Genomic DNA, 22867 nt, shown 5'->3' with positions numbered 1-22867 from the left:
TGCCACGGAGCACGCGATCATTGCTACCACGGTAACAGAGGCCCCGAGCTGCATTGGGTACCTATGCAGGGAATCGTTCCCAACATGGCTCCTTTTCTGGCCAGGATGTAGAAGGCAAGCAAGCCAGCTTCCCCCTGGAGAGGGAGGGAGGGGGCGGGGAGGAGTCTATGCTCGTGCAGTTTTGTCAGCCAGTTGGCTAGGGATCCCCAGTTCAGAACTGGGCACGAATCCTGGCACAGCGAGGAAGCAGGTCGTTCATTTTCCACCCCACCGCTCCCCTCTACCTTCTGAATCACTTTGCCAAATGGCCAGAGAAAATACCCAGCGAGTTCCCAGCACAGCTTCCCTGTGGGGAGAAAGGAGATGGCAGTCAGCTGGGACAAGGCTCCCTGGGATATTTCCCCTTGGCCGGCAAGGCGCTCCCTCTGAGCCAGAGGAGGATTACCAAGGCTGTCCTGGGGGATGGGCCTTGCCTAGGTGGCAGGGAAGGTGACCTGCCCTCACCACCATGAGGAGTGCTGGGTGGAAGGAAGCTCACGGCTCCTATGAAGCGCTCTTGCAGTTTAGCCTAGCTGTTTCTGGGGAGAGGCGAGGCAAGACCGACAGGGTCCAGGAGACAGGACTCTTGCACCAGAAGCAAACTGCCTGCAGTAGCCGCAGAGCTAGAATGGAGGCAGAGCATCCTTCAGTTCTCTGGTCATTGGTAAGGAGACGCTGACTCCTTCCCCCAACAGTTCACCCTGGGGCTTCTGACCCAGGGCCACCAACAGCCTTTTGGTCGGAGGTCCTACTACCTACCAGGAAGGGAAGAGGAGACCATGTATCCAACGGAAACAAAGGATTACCCACTAAGGCCATCCCATCCTGTCTACCACCCTCCCTTGTTGCACTAGGCTGCCTAATTCTTTCTGGGGCCCTGGAGAACAGGAAGTGAAGTCCCAGTGGATGGTGGCCCTTGGCCTTTTCATCCACATAACGCCCGATTAAATCTAGCCACCCTGGAAGAGAGGAAATACCATTTTACAGAGGGGGAAGATGAGCAGGGTTTAGTGATTTGACTTCATGCCCCAAGGGGAGTGTGATCACAGCTCTGGGAGTAGAGCCCAGGAGTCCTTGCATTCAAGCGGTGGCATACAACTTCTCACACTTCCATGAACGGTTTATAGGGGTCTGCAGGCAGGTTTGGGAAGCCGGCTTTTGGGGACAGTGGTCTCACTGCAGCAGGGTAGTGAGATTTGTCCCCTGGATGTTTTATGTAAGAGTTTCACAGCAAGTTCTTTTGCTGCCTACTTATCCATTTGAGGGGGATGACTCTTGGAAGTTGTGCACGCTGCCTGAAGAATCAGAGGCAGCTGCATACCTTAACTTAGGAAATCTTTCACCAATACAAGGTTCAGGCCAGCTGGCAGGCCATTAGATCAACTAGCCTGACCTGCTGCAGATTTTATCCAATAATTCTTGCATCAAACCCAGGAACTTGTGGTTGAATTAGAGTGTCTCTTTTAGCAAGACACTCAGTAATGAGTTAAAGGCTCAGTGATGGAGAATTTACCACATCCCCAATAAATCTGTCCCCATGGTTAATTACTAAAGGGCTGCAAGTTCTCAATCACCTGGAATCTAAGTTATTGGATGTCTTATATTGCCTCCCTACACTTTATATTGCTCCTGTTTTCCTCCCACAGATGTGGTCTAATGTTCTAAGGGGTGGGAAGAATTCAATTTTTGTTGGGTTTCTACAGCAGCTAGGACAACAGGGTCCATGACCAGGGCTCCTAAGCACTACGGCAAGACGTTATTAATGTAACACGAGGTTTATTGTAACCCACTGTTCCATGAGAACCGAGTTGGGTCTAAGAAATAAAACAGCTAGCACAGATCACTGGCAGGGATCGCATTGTGTGTATCCAGTGCACAATGGGCCCTGGCTACTAGGCCTATGACAATACACATCGCAGTTCAAGAGTCTCTGCAGAACGCACCGTATGGAGCTCCCAGTACTGTGAGGAACATCAGGGCAGAAACCAGGAGATAGAGGAGGGACAGCCACCATCCAAACAGCAGCAGGTAGAGGATGTTCCCACAGGTGACTGTGGAACCTGGTAAAGAGAAGATATAAGGATTGAGGGAGCGACCTGTGGAGAAACTAAGATATAAGCTCTGAGGAGCCCATCTGAGGGCGGCCCAGTTGGTCTGGGAGTCAAGTCTCATACCCAGAATTTTGTCCTGGTGAAAGGAGCTGAATTAGTAGCCCTAGAGACTGAAGTCCTGCTTATCTGCTAAATGTGTACAGCTGGGCTTGGGAATCCAATCGCTCACTGCCCACAAGCAAATGAGGAACACTGCCTGGTGGATGAGGTGACTAAGCCCCTACTCTGCAGAATTTAAGCACTCCCTTTTAGATGTTTCAGCCCTTATATCTGCAAAGCTAAAAGCCTGCAACTGTGATGGGATGCAGTGCAGTTTTCCTGAGTCTGCGGACAGACTTCTCTGGTACCTCTGCTGCTGCTCAGCTTTGCCCAAAGAGCAGAAGGACACTAACTGGACTGCTGCTATTCCAGAACCCTTAAAGGAGCAGTGGAAGGGTTGTGTTGATTTCACTCTGCTACCGAGAAGAGGTGGGAGACAGACAGTGGCTGGAACTGTTCATGAGTAACGAGGACTTCCCCCCCACCCCAAGGCTGAGAGGGGAAGTTAGAGTAGCTGGGATGAGAGGAAGAGCTCTCTTCCAGCATAAGAGCTACTATACTGGATCAGACCAATGGTGCATCTAGCCCAGTATCCCGTCTTCTGATAGTGCTTCAGAGAGAATGAACAGAACAGGCAATCGAGCGATCCATCCTCTGTCATCCACTCCCAGCTTCTGGCAAACAGAGGCTAAGGACATTCAGAGCATGGGGTTCCAACCCTGACCATCTTGGCTAATAGCCATTGCTGGACCTATCCTCCAGGAACTTATCAAATTTTTTGAACCCTGTTACAGTTTTGGCCTTCACAACATCTCCTGACAATGAGTTCCACAGGTTGAAAGCAGGCAGGCTTTGTACTGCAGGCTCCTGATAGCCACAGGCAATGAGGGGGAAAAGCCCCCGATTAGGATGCACCAATAGCACCCCTCTTTCTCTGTAGCTGGGGGCCTTTTGTGGGGAAGAAAGAGGGGTTTCTCCTGGGCGGTGACTTCTATTTCTGCAGATCTCTGCTGCCCTCTTACCATTTTTGTATTCTCCTCTGGCTAAGGAGCTGAGCCCCAGGCTAGTAAGCACCCAGGGAGTTCTTCTGAGCCCCAAGGTACAGCATGGGTAGCAACACCAACTCCCCCAAAATCCCTGGCACTGTATTCAACCCTGGCCCAGAGGAAACTCTGCTAGGACAGGAGAGGTGGCCATCTGCCCATTCCGTTCTTGGCTTCTCTGCGGAGACTGCCAAGTAGCACCAGTTTGGGGGACTCTTATTCACCAGGAGGGGGACTGAGACCAGGGTCATTCCCAGCTCACTGTTTGACTTCAGAAACGGGAACCACATGAGTGACGAAGCTGGTTAGACGGAAGTTAAAAAGAAGAGAGAGTCACCAGCAGGAAATGCCTGAAAGCTACATGGATGCCTTTTAAAAACACCATGAGAAAGGATCAAATGAAATGTATACTCCAATTTAAAAAAAAAAAAAAAAAAAAAAAAAAGTAAGAGGACCAAGAAATGCCACCAGGGCTCAGAGTAAAAGAAGCAGTTAGAGGCAAAAAGACATCCTTTAAAAAATTGGAAGTCAAACCCTACTGTGGAAAATAGAAAGGGCCACAAATTCTAGCAAGTCAAGTATAATTAGGCAGGTAAAAAAAACCAAACAAATTGAAGAGCAACTCACAAAAGACTCAAACTAACAGCAAAAAAAAAAAAAAAAAAAAAAGTTACCCCAGAAGCAGGAAGCCTGCCAGACAATCACGGGGCCACCGGACAACGGAACTGTTAAAGGAGCACTCAAGGAAGACCAGGTTATTGTGGAGAAGCTAAATTAATTCTCTGCATCAGTCTTCACTGCAGAGGACAGGAGGGAGACTCCCACGCCTGAGCCATGATTTTTAGGTGAAAAAAATATTGATCACTTCAATCTGGGACAGTTCCTCAGAGTGGTCTTGGAACAAATTGATAAAATTAAACAATAATAAGTCACCAGGACCAGACGGGATTCACCCAAGAGTTCAGAAGGAACTCCAATATGAAATTGCAGAACTAACAACTGTGGTATGAAACCTATCACTTAAATCGGCCTCCATATCAGAAGACTGAGGACAGCTAATGTAATGCCAATTTTTAAAAAGGCTCCAGAGGCGATCCAGGCAGTTACAGGTCAGTGAGTCTCACTTCAGTACCAGGCAAACTGGCTGAAACTATTGTAAAGAACAGAATTAATCAGACACATCGATGAACACAATTTATTGTGGAAGAGTCAACACGGCTTTTGTAAAGGGAAATTGTGCCTCACCAATCTATTAGAATTCTTGGGCGGGGTTCCAAACATGTGCACAAGTGTGATCCAGTGGATATAGTGTACTTGGACTTTCTGAAAGCCTTTCACGAGGTCCCTCACCAGAAGCTCTTAAGCAAAGTAAGCTGTCATGGGATAAGAGGGAAGGTCCTCTCATGGATCAATAACTGGTTAAAAAGAGGTTTCAGAGTAACAGCCGTGTTAGTCTGTATTCGCAAAAAGAAAAGGAGTACTTGTGGCACCTTAGAGACTAACCAATTTATTTGAGCATGAGCTTTCATGAATTAAAAAGACAGGAAACAAAGGGTAAGAATAAATGGTCAGTTTTCAGAATGGAGAGGTGTAAATAGTAGGGTCCCCCAGGGATCTACTGGGACCAGTGTCGTTCGACATCCATAAGTGGTCTAGAAAAAGGGATAAACAGTGAGGTGGCAAAGTTTGCAGATGATACAAAGTTACTCAGGATAGTAATGTTCAAAGCAGACTGCAAAGAGTTACAAAGGGATCTCACGAACCCGGGCAACTGGGCAACAACATGGCAGATGAAATTCACTGTTGATAAAGGCAAAAGTAATGCACACTGGAAAACAATCCCAACTATACATATGAAAAGGGGTCTAAATTAGCTGTTACTACTCAAGAAAGATTTTAGAGTCCTTGTGGATAGTTCTCCGAAAACACTCGCTCAATGTGCAGTGGCAGTCAAAAAAAGCTAACCATGTTAGAAACCACTAGGAAAGGGATAGATAATAAGACAGAAAATATCAGAATGCCTCTGTATAAATCCATGCTTTTGCCCACACCTTGAAGATTGTGTGCAGTTCCCCATCTCAAAAAAAGCTGTATTAGAAATGGAAAAGGTACAGAAAAGGGCAACAAAAAATGACTGGGGTGTGGAACAGCTTCCATATGAGGAGAGATTAAAGAGCCTGGGACTGTTCCCTTAGTCATCTTTCTTTCAAGCTGGAGATGACGGAGGTCTATAAAATCATGAATGAGGTGGAGAACGCGAATGAGGACATGTTGTTATTTACCCCTTTAACACAAGAACTAGGGGTCACCCAATGAAATTAATAGGCAGCATCTTTAAAAACCAAACACAAGGAAGTACTTCTCCACACAATGCACAGTTAACCTGTGGAACTTGTTGCCAGAGGCCGTTGTGAAGGCCAAAAGTATAACTGGGTTTAAAAAAAAAGAGCGAGATAAGTTCCTGGAGAATAGATCCATCAATGGCTTTTAGCAAGATGGTTAGGGATACAACCCCTTGCTCTGGGTGTCCCTAAGCCTCTCTCTGCCAGATTCTGGGACTGGATGACAGGGGATAGATCAATTCTGTTCATTCCCTCTGAAGCATCTGGCACTGGCCACTGTCGGAAGACAGGATACTGGGCTCGATGCACCACTGGTCTGACCCAGTGTGGCCGTTCTTATGTTCTTAACCACCAGGAGGGACTTAGGTCACGGACGTGAGCCAATGATCAATCAATCAATCGATCGATCGCTCACATACACCCCACTGTTAACTGAAGTGAAAAAGCTCTTACTCTGTTACTCCAAGCGGTGGGATACATATGACCCAGGATCTGACCTGCACTGCTCAGCTCAGAGACAGACCAGACAGCTCAAGCCCTAGCTCCCAGCCTTTAAAGGGACGCTCCAAGCCGAATGGGCAGCATGCCCTCTATTTCCAAGATGTGGACAAACATTCCCCTAAAGTTACACTGCCCATTCAGGGAAGCAGTCACGTAAGCAATGGGAATGCAGCACATTAATCAGCTAACTAATGCATTGTATGAGCCAGAGAAGAACGTGGGGGGAAGAAATCCCACCGTGTTGAGTACAAACATTCTGCTGCTGTCCACAGGTCCTTGGAGGTGCCATTTCTACTTGCTACAAGAGTCACAGACATGCACCATTTCCTTTGGGGGCCCAGGACACCACCCTCCTTCAACAGAGAGGGAGAGTTGGTCACAGTTACAGGGCAGTGGCTGCCGCAGTCACCCTGCTGCTGGTCTTGTGGGCAGGCCTGGTGTATGTTACATTATGAATGCCAACGCATGGCCACCATTGCCTTCTGCTGAGGGCAATAGAGTGCTTCCCTTTGGCGGGAGGTGGTCTTAAGGAGGGTATGCACAGAGGCCTGGATTTGGAAGCGGTGGCCCCCACTCGGTGGCACTTTAAACACGAGGGCTGGGTCAGTCCATAGGAGTTTGTGACAATCACCTTCCAGACGTGCTGACAAGTTAGAGGGTTGATGGATTCCAGGTGCCCCTCACTGGCCTTGCAGATAAATATGATCAAAACAGAACTCTCAGGACTGCTAGCTGCCCAGGGGAGAGGGGGATTTAGAGATGCCCTTACCAGAAAGGGGGAGTTTGGGCAGGGCATCATTTCCTACCTGTGGGGCTTTTCACAACGTTCAGATCTGAGTAGAGCTCTTTCACGATTTCCGACCGGTCTTCCCAGGGCCTGGCTGTCACGTGGCTCTTCCATTTCTTAAAGCCAAACTGGGAAGCAGAGAGAAACAAGTCAGACCCCAAGCGACTGCACCTGGCCGGTGCTGCTGTTCCAGAGAGCATGTTCCACTCCTTCCAGCTAGTCAGAAGTGCTGCGGGCTATGGGCAGATATACGGAGGGGGACGGAGGGCAGGAGGCAGTGGCTGCCCCACATTAGGATTGCGGTTCCTAATTCACAGGAGGTTGAGAGAGACCGGAGACAGTAGTTCGATCGCACAGGAGCATGTGGGGAGGGGTGGGGGGAGAAGGCAGAGCTGGCGCTCCTCAGACTAATCAGGGAGCCAGCATGCCAGGCTAACTCCAGAGACCAGGAGACAGAGCTGGTGAGGGACTTCTTGTAGAAATGAGACCCCAGCCAGGGCAACCAAACATCAGGATACAGTTGTCTGGGACTAGCCGACTGAGACTAGCCACCAACATAGTAGTGACAACTCCCCTCTGCCCACACCCCTGATTGCGCCCCAGAAACCTCAGTCAACTTCTTCACTGCCCAGCCCGGATGAGAAAAGCAGTGGAAGATCCTGTGTGTGGTTAACACACAACATCATCAACAGTGAATACCAGAGCCAGTTAATCCTCGCTAACGAGGACAGACAGGGTAGGTAAGACAAACCAGCAGCACCGTGTCTCATGAGCCTGGGTCAGCTGACTCAGACTTGTGGGGCTGTGGGACAGCAAACAGTGCAGATGTTCCAGGCGAGGGTCTCAGAGCCCAAGTCAATTGAGCCAGGCTCAGACTCGGTGCCGGGGTTTTCTTTGCATTGTAGATGTACCAAAAGGCATTTTGCCTTCCTGTGACATGAGGGAGGGGTGGTAAAAATCCATCCTCAAATCCCAGAATTCCCTGGAGAAGGGCATGGCAGGTGTGAAGGACTTTCCCCCACAGAATGTTCGATCAGTTCCAATTTGGACTCCATGGCCCGAGTTACCTGTACTGTGTTTCGGTAAGCGAAGGCAGCGAGAATTGGAGGGAATTTCGAAGTTCCCCACAGCACAGCGGAAGGATGGCCTAGCGGCTAGAGAACAAGCCTAGGACTTGAGACCTGGGTTTAATTCCCTGCTTCGCCACAGACTCCCTGTGTGACCTTGGGCATGACCTTTACTCTGTACCCGAGTTCTCATCTGAGTGGGGGGGACAAGAGCCCTGCCCTACCTCCTGGGGCACTGTGAGGATAAGCTATGCAGTGAGGTGCTCAGGCACTAAGGTAATGGGGTGAGAAAAGAACCTCACACAGGTAACATTGGTGCTCTCCCCCAGCCTCTGGTATTAGACACAGGTTACATGCATTTCCCACTCCTAAACTTCATGCACCCCAACCCCCTTCCAGCTGTAGATGTGGAAGTAACTAGACACAAGACTGTGGAAGTAATCTGGACACAAGACCATGACCCCCTCAGCTAAAAGGGGGACGAAGGCAAGTTAGATCACCTGGGATCTTCAGTAGTTTTTGCTCCCCGGTAACCAACGGACTACAAGGGACATTCAGTTGCCTCCAGGTCCTTAGCTTTGGGTCAGACTTTATAAACCCAATGGAAACTGGGCACTGCGTTGCATTGCTCACGGCCATCTAATAACGTGCTTGTAGCCAACATATGCTGATGGGGGAGTAATGGATGGTGTAAGGCTGGGTCTACATGATCATCGTACATAGGTATAACTCCATCATTCAGGGGTGTGAAAAATCCACACCCTGGAGCGACACAGTTATACCGGCCTACCACTTGGTGTAGACAGCGTTGTGGCGATGGGAGAGCGTCTCCCATTGACAAAGCTACCAGCTCTCGGGGGGGGGGGGGGAAGAAGGGGTGGAGGACTTATGTCAACGGGAGAGGTTCTCCCATTGGTGTAGTAACATCTTCACGGATATAAAATGCTGCCTTGTAGCAACTGCAGTCCTGCCCTAAGCACGCCCCATTGATTGCTTTATGAACAAAGCTTCTGTACGAAGCGAGACAACTGTGTGTGGGGACGGGGTCTCAGAAGCCAGCTCATTTCTGTAGCACTTTGGCACCACCAGCGTCACAGGACTGAGGAGAGCACCTTGTCACCTGTCTGAAGTTCAGACTGCCCAGAACAAGCCCTCAGAGTGCCCTTGTGCTGATCTGTTCTCATCCCGTCTGGAGCTGGTGGCTGGTTGCTGTGGAGCATGCCGCAGAGTGGTTTTGATGAAAAGCCGGTTTGTCATTCCCAGCTAGCTACTGCCCCAGATGAACCAGACCCATTCCGTGCGGAGGCAGCATCAGCAGCCCCAGACCCATGCAGGGCTCAGCAGTTAGGGCTACTTTGCTGAGGTCCTCCAGATTACGTTCAACTGAAATTAATCCAGATTAACGAGCGAAAGGGAGTGAGAAAATTACGATTTTACAGGACAAACAATGGTTGGTTTTCAGATGCATGACTCGCCAGTTTTGCAATTTCACGTAAGTCAGAAGGTGCTATTATGAGATCAGGGCTTCCCCAATGGAAGGGCAATCAATTTGCACAAAGTTAAAGGCTCTGATCAGAGCTACGTCATTCATCAATGATGTGGGGGATGGAAGGGGAAAGGACAGTTCCCACTTTTGCCACACCTAGGGCATCTACCTTTCTGTTCTATTCTACATTGGTTCGTACAACCCCACACAGCATCCACGCAGCTACCATCAGGGCACCGAACATGACTAGTGTGTCCCGTGTGGTTCATTCATAGAATATCAGGGTTGGAAGGGACCTCAGGAGGTCATCTAGTCCAACCCCCTGCTCAAAGCAGGACCAAGCCCCAATTAAATCATCCCAGCCAGGGCTTTGTCAAGCCTGACCTTAAAAACTTCTAAGGAAGGAGATTCTACCACCTCCCTAGGTAACGCATTCCAGTGTTTCACCACCCTCCTAGTGAAAAAGTTTTTCCTAATATCCAACCTAAACCTCCCCCAGAGGGAAAACTGTGTGATCAGTGCAGGGCCGGGAGGAGTTGAGCCATTCCCAGATTCAGATACAGGGTGTTTTTTGTATTTTATTGGTCAATGGGGCAGCTTTTTCTCTGCACCCAGGAAGGTAAAGCACCATTGCTGTTGAGCCTGGGAAGAAGAGAGTGGCCCCCAAACCCACCACTGTGACGGAGATCGCCTTTGCATGCATCTCAAGCCCCCAAAGTTCCTCCCAGAGTCCACACTCTCCAGGATGCTCAGACAGAGTGGTGACTGTCATACAAGTCCCTGCATCAGAGGTCCTTGCTTTTGCTCACCTTGATTCTTGCTCACCTAGTGGCCTTCTTTGTTCTTAGTCTATAAAGAAAGAGGACTACATGGTGGAGGTCAGAGCAGGACAATAAACTCTTCCTTTGGCCGGTTGGCCTCTGCCTCACCCCTTTGGCTTCCCACAGGGTATGAGGGTTTCCCCTTCACCGCCAGGCACCAGCCTCGTTAGATGAGAGTGCTCCCTTGGAAGCAAGCCCTTTGTGGGGTTAGGTGCATCTGCTCCCCAAGGTCTTCTCTCAGGTAGCAGGCTCCTCCTGTCCATTAGCCTGGGGCAGCTAAAACCTTGATCTAGACAAGTGAATTTAGTTACTGACTATCTGGAGAAGCTAGTGTTGTGTACAGCACCTGGGCTGACTGACTTGTCCGACCCATGGCTGAAGAGGAGAACATGCCACGTACAAGGTGACTTGTGCCGCATGTGGCTTTTGAGAGGCCCTATGTGCCAGCCACAATCTAGGAATATAGGCCCATGTTAGATGTGAGTGAACTATGGTTTTAAATTGGAGGTGGGATATTGGCATAAGCAACAGGCCCAAAGCATGTGACCAAAATGGATGAGGTCATGAGACAGAAGAGGTGTGTGACACTTGTAGTGACCCTTAGAAAAACCAGTTCTCTTATTTAAGTTCTGTTACCTTAGGCCGAACCTAAGACATGGTTAATTGGGTACCTGGTTCAGTCAATTGGCTAAATGAGAAATGCCTTCATCTTGCTTTAACGAAGGCCCATTACTTGGCAAGGATATCACTTGTTAACAGGTACAGGAAAGTAAACTCTTTAAAAGGGTCAGGCAGATATTAGCAATGAACCAAGTGGGAGTCAACGGTGTCTAAGCACCCCTGGGTTTAGCCCATTTGTAAGTATCTTGGGCAAATGCTTCTGTTGCTGATTGGATGTAGCGAATTGCTTATTAGTTAGGCATGTTTAGAGCAATTGTACCTTTCGATTTAACAAAGAAAATATGGTTAAATCAGTGTTGCCGTGATACCCTGCGTAAATAATAATTACAACACATGATCTATGGAAGAGGCACAGCTGATGCGAGTCAGAAAAGGTATTTAGCAAAGCAGCAGGCCTAACATGCAGGTCACTGCCACTAACAGTATAAGAAACATTTAGAAGAGAGACTTAAGCAGGAGGCCAGTTTTCAGCCTCAGATTGGCCAGACGGGGCCTCTAGGAGTTACGCTCAGATTGGCAGCCTGGGTGTAAGAGGAGCGGAATTTTAGAACCATCAGAACACCCCGATCAGGCAGTGCTGTTAACCCCGTTTTACAGATGTGTATGAGAAGTTTAAAATTAGAGAATTAAAGTTAACTTGAGTTTGGTTAAGGAAATGTGCGTGTTGTAAAGAAAGGCCCTGACTAGCAAGTAGCAGGAAGGCTTTGGAAATAGTTATAAAGCCAGAAGGAATGAGGTAGGGTGGATGTCTGGTTCAAACAACAACTAATAAGATAAGGGGACGTTTCTACAAAGGCGGCCTCTGAGCAACAGGTTTAACTGCAAATGATTTTAAATCAAACCAAGAAGATCAGTCTTAAAATGAACCAACTTGGCCCTCCCCCAACCCACACACCAGTGTTAAAGCCGATGTGAATCCAGGTGCAACGGGAAAACTGGTGTACAGCAAGAAGGAGGGGAGGAAAGACCTTGGGAGGAGAGGAGGTTGTAAATCTTATCTGGATTAAGACTGGAAACCAGGGTGAACGTCTCAGGTTGGTCTTTAGCTGAAGTCAGTCATTGGCAATGACATCACTTGTTTGTTAAAGGATATACAAAAAGTAAACTCAAAGGGTTCATTGCTAATACCTGCCTGACCACGCTGGAGCCGACCAGTATGGGGCGGAACACCCCTGGGTTTAGCCCATTTGTAAATATCATGATCAAGTGCTTATAAATATGTTTTGTTACTATCTGGATGTAGTAAGCTGCTTAATAATTAGGCTTTTAATAATAGTTTGAGTGACATTGGGCAAGTCACCCTATGTGCAGCGGCAGTCAAAAAAGCAAACAGAATGCTGGGAATCAAGAAAGGGATAGATAAGACGACAGAAATCATGTTGCCTCTATATAAACCCATGGTACGCCCACATCTTGAATATTGCATGCAGATGTGGTCGCCCTTTCTCAAAAGATAGATATTGGAATTGGAAAAGGTTCAGAAAAGGGCAACAAACATTATTAGGGGTATAGAATGGCTTCCGTATGAGGAGAGATTAATAAGACTGGGACTTTTCAGCTTGGAAAAGAGGCGACTAAGGGGGGATATGATCGAGGTCTATAAAATCATGAGTGGTGTAGAGAAAGTAAATAAGGAAGTGTTATTTACTCCTTCTCATAATACAAGAACAAGGGGCCATCAAAAGGAAATTAATAGGTAGCAGGTTTAAAACAACCATTTGACCTTTGGAATTAATAAAGGCATTTATGGTTAAATTGTGTTTGGTGATTTCCCATATTAATTTCAAATAATAATTCCAGCAGACGGGAAATTAAGGCACAAAGGTTAAGTGACTTGCCCAATGTCACAAGAAGTCTGTAACAGAGCAGGGAATGGATACCAGGTCTCAAGGCCTAGGTTAGTACTCTAACCACTGAGCCACCCTTCGTCTCAGACACTGGAGTAAGACAACCGACCCCATCACCCCAGTGCTAGACCCCCGTTGCAGGAGTGGGTTTTTACAGACTAGGCTCCTCACAGAAACAGCTGACACAGTGCCCCGGACTGTGCAGTGCCCACACTTCTGTAGGGAATCCGAACAACTGCCCTGAGCGAAGGAAAGAGCCTAGCAGCCACAGCGGAGAACAGAGAAGCACTTTCTGAAGCACCCTAGCTTGAGAGCATATGTGCCAGCAGAGAGGTTGCAGCCCTCATGGAGATTCTGGGCTTTCAGCCACTGATGCATGACCCCAAAGAGAGAAGGGTGCGGGTGAGGAGGAGAACACAGAACAAACCTTATAGTTGTTGGAGAGTTTGTTGGCTTCCACCTCGTTTTCCGCAGTGATGGTGGTTTTCACCAGGCAGCCGTCACAAATTTGCACCTCGTCGGAGAGGTGCTGGCAGCAGGCAGGTGTTGAGATCACTGCGCAAGAGACCAGCGAGGAGAAACCCAAGATTTAGACACACATCACCCCCAGCCAGAGCCCCACAGCCAGCTATAGGGCTGCCCTGTAAGGATCCTGCATGTCTGGCCTGTAGGGCTGCTCAGAGAATCATAGAATATCAGGGATGGAAGGGACCTCAGGAGGTCATCTAGTCCAACCCCCTGCTCAAAGCAGGACCGATCCCCAATTAAATCATCTCAGCCAGGGCTTTGTCAAGCCTGACCTTAAAAACTTCTAAGGAAGGAGATTCCACCACCTCCCTAGGTTACGCATTCCAGTGTTTCACCACCCTCCTAGTGAAAAAGTTTTTCCTAATATCCAACCTAATTCTCCTCCACTGCAACTTGAGATCATTACTCCTCGTTCTGTCATCTGCTACCATTGAGAATAGTCTAGAGCCATCCGCTTTGGAACCCCCTTTCAGGTAGTTGAAAGCAGCTATCAAATCCCCCCTCATTCTTCTCTTCTGTAGACTAAACATCCCCAGTTCCCTCAGCCTCTCCTCATAAGTCATGTGTTCCAGTCCCCGAATCATTTTTGTTGCCCTCCGCTAGACGTTTTCCAATTTTTCCACATTCTTCTTGTAGTGTGGGGCTCAAAACTGGACACAGTCTCCAGATGAGGCCTCACCAGTGTCAAATAGAGAGGAACGATCACGTCCCTCGATCTGCTGGCAATGCCCCTACTTATACAGCCCAAAATGCCATTGGCCTTCTTGGCAACAAGGGCACACTGATTCATATCCAGCTTCTCGTCCACTGTAACCCCTCGGTCCTTTTCTGCAGAACTGCTGCCTAGCCATTCGGTCCCTAGTCTGTAGCGGTGCATGGGATTCTTCCGTCCTAAGTGCAGAGTCCTGCACTTATCCTTGTTGAACCTCAGATTTCTTTTGGCCCAATCCTCCAATTTGTCTAGGTCCCTCTGTATCCTATCCCTACCCTCCAGCGTATCTACCACTCCTCCCAGTTTAGTGTCATCTGCGAACTTCCTGAGGGTGCAATCCACACCATCCTCAGATCATTTATGAAGATATTGAACAAAACCGGCCCCAGGACCGACCCTTGGGGCACTCCACTTGATACCGGCTGCCAACTAGACATGGAGTCATTGATCACTACCCGTTGAGCCTGACAATCTAGCCAGCTTTCTATCCACCTTATAGTCCATTCATCCAGCCCATACTTCTTTAACTTGCTGGCAAGAATACTGTGGGAGACCATGTCAAAAGCTTTGCTAAAGTCAAGGAACACGTCCACTGCTTTCCCTTCATCCACAGAGCCCGTTATCTCGTCACAGAAGGCAATTAGATTAGTCAGGTATGACTTGCCCTTGGTGAATCCATGCTGACTGTTCCTGATCACTTTCCTCTCCTCAAAGTCCTTCAGAATTGATTCCTTGAGGACCTGCTCCATGATTTTTCCAGGGACTGAGGTGAGGCTGACTGGCCTGTACTTCCCAGGATCCTCCTTCTTCCCTTTTTTAAAGATGGGCACTACATTAGCCTTTTTCCAGTTGTCTGGGACTTCCCCCGATCACCATGAGTTTTCAAAGATAATGGCCAATGGCTCTGCAATCACATCCGCCAACTCCTTTAGCACTCTTGGATGCAATGAATCCGGCCCCATTGACTTGTGCACGTCCAGCACCACTTCTTTCTCCACAGAGGGCTGGTCACCTCCTCCCCATGCTGTGCTGCCCAGTGCAGCAGTCTGGGAGCTGACCTTGTTCGTGAAGACAGAGGCAAAAAAAGCACTGAGTACATTAGCTTTTTCCACATCCTCTCTTACTAGGTTGCCTCCCTCATTCAGTAAGGGGCCCACACTTTCCTTGGCTTTCTTCTTGGCTAACATACCTGAAGAAACCCTTCTTGTTACTCTTAACATCTCTTGCTAGCTGCAACTCCAGGTGTGATCTGGCCTTCCTGATTTCACTCCTGCATGCCCGAGCAATATTTTTATACTCGTCTCTGGTCATTTGTCCAAACTTCCACTTCTTGTAAGCTTCTTTTTTGTATCTAAGATCAGCAAGGATTTCACTGTGAAGCCAAGCTGGTCGCCTGCCATATTTACTATTCTTTCTACACATCGGGATGGTTTGTCCCTGTAACCTCAATAAGAATTCTTTAAAATACAGCCAGCTCTCCTGGACTCCTTTCCCCCTCATGTTATTCTCCCAGGGGATCTTGCCCATCAGTTCCCTGAGGGAGTCAAAGTCTGCTTTTCTGAAGTCCAGGGTCCATATTCTGCTGCTTTCCTTTCTTCCTTGTGTCAGTATCCTGAACTCAACCATCTCATGGTCACTGCCTCCCAGGTTCCCATCCACTTTTGCTTCCCCTACTAATTCTTCCTGGTTTGTGAGCAGCAGGTCAAGAAGAACTCTGCCCCTAGTTGGTTCCTCCAGCACTTGCACCAGGAAATTGTCCCCCACATTTTCCAAAAACTTCTTGGATTGTCTGTGCACCGCTGTATTGCTCTCCCAGCAGGTATCCGGGTGATTGAAGTCTCCCATGAGAACCAGGGCATGTGATCTAGTAACTTCTGCGAGTTGCTGGAAGAAAGCCTCGTCCACCTCATCCCCCGGTCCGGTGGTCTATAGCAGACTCCCACCATGGCATCACCCTTGTTGCTCACGCTTCTAAACTTAATCCAGAGACTCAGGTTTTTCTGCAGTTTCATACTTGTGCTCTGAGCAGTATACTGCTCTCTTACATACAGTGCAACTCCCCCACCTTTTCTGCCCTGCCTGTCCTTCCTGAACAGCTTATATCCATCCATGGCAGTACTCCAGTCATGTGAGTTATCCCACCAAGTCTCTGTTCTTCCAATCACATCATAATTCCTTGACTTTGCCAGGACTTCCAGTTCTCCCTGCTTGTTTCCCAGGCTTCGTGCATTTGTGTATAGGCACTTGAGGTAACCTACAGATCGCCCCTCTTTCTCAGTATGAGGCAGGAGCCCTTCCCTCTCACGCGCTCCTGCTTCCTCCCGGTATCCCACTTACCTCAGGGCTTTGGTCTCCTTCCCCTGGTGAACCTAGTTTAAAGCCCTCCTTATTAGGTTAGCCAGCCTGCTTGCGAAGATGCTCTTTCCTCTCTTCGTTAGGCGGAGCCCATCTCTGCCTAGCACTCCTCCTTCTTGGAACACCATCCCACAGTCAAAGAATCCAAAGCCTTCTCTCCGACACCACCTGCGTAGCCATTCGTTGACTTCCACGATTCGACGGTCTCTACCCCGGCCTTTTCCTTCCACGGGGAGGATGGACGAGAGCTAGTACAATATTATTTATTTGTATTACCATAGCCCCTTTGGAGCCATGGCCAGGATCCCATTCTACTAGATGCTGAACAAACACAAAACACTGAGACAAAATACATTTGCAAGTCTCAGCAAGAAGAATGTCCCAGCATCAGTTTGCTGCTATTTGTAAGGTCAAATTATTAGTTATTCACCCCGGGCAGACAGCTGATGGATATTTGGGTGAGTGGTTCTAATCCACACGTCGCAATCAGGGAGTAGAAGCAGTGCCATATGACCAGCCAGACCCCATGAATGGGAGACACTCAAGCCACCCACCACTGTTCCTCCAAACCAGTGGTTCCCTAAGCTAGGGCCTGCTGCACATCACAAAATCCGGAGCGCTTGCTGGGGGTGCGTGGAGAGCTGGCTGCTCACACGGTGCTGGCTCCAGGAGCGAAATTGGAGAAGACATGCTAAAAGATCCATTCCTCATAGACTTTAAGGCCAGCAAGGAGCAATCATGATCATCTAGTCTCACCTGCTGAGTACAGGCCACAGAAACTCACCCACCCTCTCCTGTGGTAGGCCCATAACCTTGGGATTTAATGTGCCAGTTCCTTTAATATTCTTGGATGGAGATTTTCCAGGCGCGCCCCCTCCCCTCCCCCAATTTGGTCCCATAAAGCACTTTCCCTGCATTACTTTTCTTGTGAATTTCTAGATTTTTCCACTGCAACTAACAGGAGAGGAGGTCCCCGAGCCCCATCTCTCATTGGACAGGCGGTTCCCTGCTATGGGGACGTTTGAGGACCCCCATGGCAAACAGTTCAACACAGCCACATTCCCAAAAGTCACAAGTGCTTTGGAAAACACGCAATAGAAATGATTCATAACCAGTCCTTCCAGCCAGTCTCAGGAGCACATGAGAAGGGACAAGACAGCCCCGTCGTTCTCTGTGGATTTTGCGAGGATGTTGCTGTGACCAGAGAGAAGGAAAAGGACTAAACCATGCAGACATGAGAAATAACAAAGAGCTGATTACGCATTTGTCAAATTCAGTACGCCACACAGGGGAAGTTACCATGAGAGAACTGCGGGGGTTGCACCCAAGGTGTATGATTATTAGCTAATTGCATACCCTAAACACTGCCCCCACCCCCCTACGGTCAGCATTCCCACTGTATGGGCACAGGAATGGTGGGAGAGAGGTAAAGCAGCCATGGCCCAGCGTTCTTGGCACAGACTGTGCCTCGAATAGCGGCTTTTGACGTAGAACTGTTTAACCCTTTCATTGCTGCTCCCCCTGTTGCTGTTCACGGAAGTCAAGGGAACGCCACCGTATTCTACCTACAGCATTCGCAAGCAGTCCCTTGGCAAGAGCATTATTCCTCCTATCTAGCTAGATGCAGGTCATGAGAGCACTCCTTGTCTGAAGTCTGCTCTGGCCCAGCATCACTTCCTTGCTCTCTTCATAATCACTTTTTAAGCATTGGGTATTTTTGCAACCAGAGATCAGTCTCCTCCCCTGGGTAGGTGCTAGGTTAGCCTGCCAGTAGAGGAATACGTTACAAGAAGTTTTATTTCAAGATCTTTGATGCTAGAAAACCTGAAGTGCTTGCTATTACAAATAAGCTATACTCGCCATGCTAATAGAATACCATTTACCACAATAGGATTTCAGGGAATCCACCCATATAACAAGCATTTATTAGTTAGAGCCCAGGACTCCTGGGTTCTGTTCCCAGCTCTCCCATCCACTTAAAGTCACTATGTCCCAGATCTGCTCCTCTAAGAGAAGGCAGATTGCCTCTCCTCACACCATGAGAGGCAGGCATCACTTGTATTTGCCAAGCATTTAGATCCTTCAACCAAAGGTGCTAGGTGAGTGCCACAGGGTTCTGGTGTGACACCCCAGAGCTGGAGAAGGTGGTCAGAGACCGACCCCTTTGCACTTGGAGCCCCCCTTGCATTCCCCGGGCTGTCTGCACAGTTTCTGCTGCAGTGCATTTCTTAGCTACGGAGCATCAGCCACCTCATCCTCTCCTCTCAAGAGGGACTGAATGAGAAAGGCGCCCTCTATAACCCTTTCCCATTGCCCCAGGGCCAACTCTGTGCAGTAAGCCCAGCACCATTCCAGGCAACCCTTTCAGCTCTGCTTACCCGGCAGTATCCTGGGCGTCATTATGCTATGCTGATGGGATCCCGAATGCATGTCCCCAAGGTCTCCATGGGTGTTGTTAATGGCAGCACAGTGCCGGTCACACAGCGACCCTCGCCGATGGGGGTCGACCCGATGCTCAAATTCCTTGTGGAAATCTGAAACGCATACGGTAAAGGGAGAGTGAGCAAAGTAGCCAGTCGCCATCGGGGTGCAGTGCTTCTAACCGGGAGCCGTTATGGATCCCAGACTGTCATTATTAGGAACAGGCAGGATGGGGGAGAGAAATGCTGAAGGTGAGAAAGCACGGATGGAGGGGAAGAAAGGCCAAATCAGAAGAGACAATAGAGAAACTCCTCCACGGCAACAAACACTGGAGGACTTTTTCCAGTGAGCGTCACTTGCTGTATTCTGTCGAGCTCATAGACTATCAGGGTTGGAAGGGACCGCAGGAGGTTATCCTGTCCAAGCCCCCTGCTCAAAGCAGGGCCCATCCCCCATTTTTGCCCCAGATCCCAAATGGCCCCCTCAAGGATTGAACTCACAACCCTGGGTTTAGCAGGCCAGTGCCCAAACCACTGAGCTATCCCTCCCCCCCTTCTCGCTTAGGTCATCCTTGGGGAAGGCACCCCATTTTTACAGCTCTGTGGACTTACACAGCAGCCAGTAGATGCATCAAGGAGGAAAACTCAAGTGGGAGGCAGTATTTTTGTTACATGGAATGTTTGCTTCCTGCTGGGTTAGAGGCAATGGTGGGTTGGCGGTCTCTAGACGGGGTAATCTGAAGGTTACCTTTGGGCAAGGAAAGGGGGCCCAGGTTCCACCCCTCCCTGCAGACGTTATAAAGCCCCCTTGTTTTCCTTCTGACGTTGGCAGGTTTGGCCTAGATAGATCCATTTCAGGGTGGGGCTGGAAAAACTCTACTCTTGCTACCACCAGAGCAGAGGACAGATCAAGCAACCCAAAAATTCCAGCCAAGTTACACGCTCACCCAACAGAGGTCCACTGTGAATCAGATGACAGCTAGGATAACAAAACACAGCTCACAGGGCTGGTTTGGAAGTGGCTTCACATGATCGTCACCAAACTAACCAATTATACTGTCACGGTTACACCAGTTTGACTGACTGACAAGGTCCCTGGGGCTTCAGAAACAGAGCCTGGAGCTGGTTTAACCCATTGGTCACCTCCAACAGCATACGGCTTTCAAAGCATTTCAGTTTCCCCTTTATGTTTAGGGGATCAATCCTCCTCCCCCTTCCTCCACCCTATTTGTTGACAAAAGATGCTAGGTAAGGTCAGTTTCTAGGGGTGTCAAAGGGCAGATGATCAAGCTAGTTTCCAGCATGTACCCCATCTACCTACCTCTAGGTACAAAAAATGGGACTTCAAAGTTGGTATTGTCTAAACCTGCCATGGGTCCCCAGAACACCCCTACACACAGAAATATTGTCCGACTGCCCTTTGCAGTGCCTAGCACTATATTGTACAATGCTGATCCACCCTGCTAAGACAGGCTGAAGGCAGAGGCGCCAGGAGAATAAAATCTGGCTACACATCTGGTCTTGAGTCACAGCTATTCATGCTTTATAACCAGTTCTTTCAAGCACTAATACAATAGGGCAGCTTAGACAGACAAAGAAGGGGCACTTTCAAGATAAAGCCATACATTTAAAGGTTACTTGTGCATGGTTTAGATAATGGAACTGAAAGAATTTGAGGAGTCTAGTTTATTTTTCACCAGTGTTGCCAACTCTCACCACATTATTGCCGGTCTCACCATTTTTATATTTTTTTCCTTAAAGACCCAGCTTCTGGAATCATGCTATTGCACGAAAATATCAGCTTTCATGTAAGTTTCTAGTCCTTATGGTTGCAGAGAAAAGCTTGTAAATTTAGAGCTTGTGCACCCTAGAGACCGGGGGGAGGGGGGGAAGAACCAGAAGGTAATTGAATAACTACAAAATAGTTTTAAAATCTCACGATTCTTAAGCCAATGCCATGATTGTTGGCAGTCTGGGGTTGACAATGCTTCTGCGCTCATCCTCAAGTCTCCTACCTGGAGGAGATTTAAATTGGCCTTACAGACTCCGTTCTGCTTAGACTAGATTCACAGCAAGCAGCACACCCAAGTTGGTTGTTGTTTCCCCAAGCGTGGCACGCCGCAGACTGCCCATAGACTGAGCTTCCCGGCCTAGGCCTGGCCCTTGCATCTAGCACACGGGGTGGGTGCTACCAGAAGCAAACATGTTTCACTCAGAACACACAGCAAGATACACTCGCTTGGTTAGCCCACGTTTTATATCCCAGGAAGGGTTATGCACCCCATGCACAAACACAGCCTGGGTTCAGGGTCTCCCACACCAGCAAGATGCTGCATTAGCACCCGCAGGGGCATCCGCACCTCATAGAGGTTTTCCACTGGGTTTCAGAGGTTGTTATTCGGTGCCAAGGTTTATAAAGCCTCAGATGCTCAGTAAATTGGGGACCCGAGTTAATCCAAGATCCCTAACCTTTCTGTGGGGCAGGGCTCTATTTATACATCAACAGAAAGGAGCCAGAGAATTATTTGGCGAGCTCGAGCCAGCAGGTGTCCGCCTTGCTCTGCCCAGGAGAGGGTCTGGGCGGCATCGCGGGAGCCAAGACTTAGTCCGGCTTGGGCCGGGGCTGCAGCAGCCCCCCGGTTTTCGTGCACGCCGGCGAGGGCTGGGGCCGGGAACGGGAGGCTGCTCCCCGGCCTCTCGGCACGAGCCGAGGGAGCAGGCGCGGCCCGTGGCCGGCTAGCGGGACTCTTCCCCCTCCAGGGCAGCCTGACGCGCGGCACCAGACGGCGGCTCGCCCCGCCGCGCCCCCAGCCGCAGCCACGGCCCCTCTCGGGGCCCAGCGAGCTCCCGGTGCAGCGGGGACGGGAGCTCCCCCGCGGCTTGCAAACCAACCCCCGGCCCCCTTGCAGGCGCCCCCCGGCCGCTCACCGAAGGTGTCGTGCGTGTGGCGGCGGCGGCCGGGGTCCGACTCGTGGGACATGGCAGCTCCCCCGGGGATCAGCACGTGCGGCGGCAGCAGCCGGGCCTGCAGCCGGGGGATTTAAAGGACGGCGCGGAGCATGCGCCTGGCACCGTCCCCCCCCGCCGCCTCCTCCGTCTCCGGGGCGAGGAGGGGAACGTGTGCGCCCAGCATGGCCCGCCGGGGTGTCCTAGGGGTGCCCGGACCCTGCCCCCCGCGCCGGGTGCGCGGATCTGCCAGGGGTGCCCGGACCCTGCCCCCCGCGCCGGGGTGCGCGGAGCTGCCAGGGGTGCCCGGACCCTGCCCCCCGCGCCGGGGTGCGCGGAGCTGCCAGGGGTGCCCGGACCCTGCCCCCCGCGCCGGGGTGTCCTAGGGGTGCCCGGACCCTGCCCCCCGCGCCGGGGTGCGCGGAGCTGCCAGGGGTGCCCGGACCCTGCCCCCCGCGCCGGGGTGCGCGGAGCTGCCAGGGGTGCCCGGACCCTGCCCCCCGCGCCGGGTGCGCGGAGCTGCCAGGGGTGCCCGGACCCTGCCCCCCGCGCCGGGGTGCGCGGAGCTGCCAGGGGTGCCCGGACCCTGCCCTCCGCGCCGGGGTGCGCGGAGCTGCCGGGGGTGCCCGGACCCTGCCCCCCGCGCCGGGTGCGCGGAGCTGCCGGGGGTGCCCGGACCCTGCCCCCCGCGCCGGGGTGCAGTCACGGGGGCCCAGTTGTGCGTGCATCTTGCACCTCCCCCCGGAGCGCGTCCCTTGAAGAGCCCAGGGCTGTTGCCAGTCCCGGGGCCTCGGAAAATCATGTGTCAGACCCCCCCCCTTCCTCAGATCATGAGATTGGCTTAAAAATCGAGGGATTTTTTTTAAATGAAACCCGGGTTCTCTTTATTTCCCTTCCAGTTTCTGAGCCTGTAGGGTGCTCTCGGGGCACCCATCTGGCTGACAGCAGGAGCCTCTCCTGCGGGGATGGGGCCGCAAGGAGGGGCGCCCCTGTCCTCCCCAGGCAGCTGGGGCTCCCCCTGGCAGCAGCCCCGCCGCCAGCGCTGACAGCGGTTTCTTAGTGAGGTTGAGAAGCCCGACTCACGCTCATGACTCAAGGCTTAATTTTACTTGGAAATGGGGTGACCCCTTTTCAACATGCAA

General features: G+C 50.4%; 1 protein-coding gene across 1 annotated transcript in view; it reads right to left on the bottom strand.

The window, feature by feature from the left end:
• Nucleotides 1-21809, bottom strand: part of LOC311523426 (uncharacterized protein) — a 44854-nt gene extending 23045 nt beyond the window's left edge. Inside the window, exons 1-6 of the mRNA XM_084633393.1 lie at nucleotides 21708-21809; nucleotides 18738-18893; nucleotides 13192-13319; nucleotides 6882-6990; nucleotides 1983-2099; nucleotides 285-346 (exon numbers count right to left, since the gene is read on the bottom strand). Coding sequence (XP_084489519.1) covers nucleotides 285-346; nucleotides 1983-2099; nucleotides 6882-6990; nucleotides 13192-13319; nucleotides 18738-18893; nucleotides 21708-21759 — 624 coding nt within the window. The 5' untranslated portion in view covers nucleotides 21760-21809. The remainder of the gene's footprint in view (nucleotides 1-284; nucleotides 347-1982; nucleotides 2100-6881; nucleotides 6991-13191; nucleotides 13320-18737; nucleotides 18894-21707) is intronic.
• Nucleotides 21810-22867: the final 1058 nt, after the last annotated feature.

The sequence above is a fragment of the Lepidochelys olivacea genome (assembly GCF_965140295.1).
Source record: "Lepidochelys olivacea isolate rLepOli2 genome assembly, chromosome: 1".
Classification (NCBI taxonomy): domain Eukaryota; kingdom Metazoa; phylum Chordata; order Testudines; family Cheloniidae; genus Lepidochelys; species Lepidochelys olivacea.
Note: the sequence above shows the minus strand (reverse complement) of the source record. Positions and strands in the feature narration are given on the sequence as shown.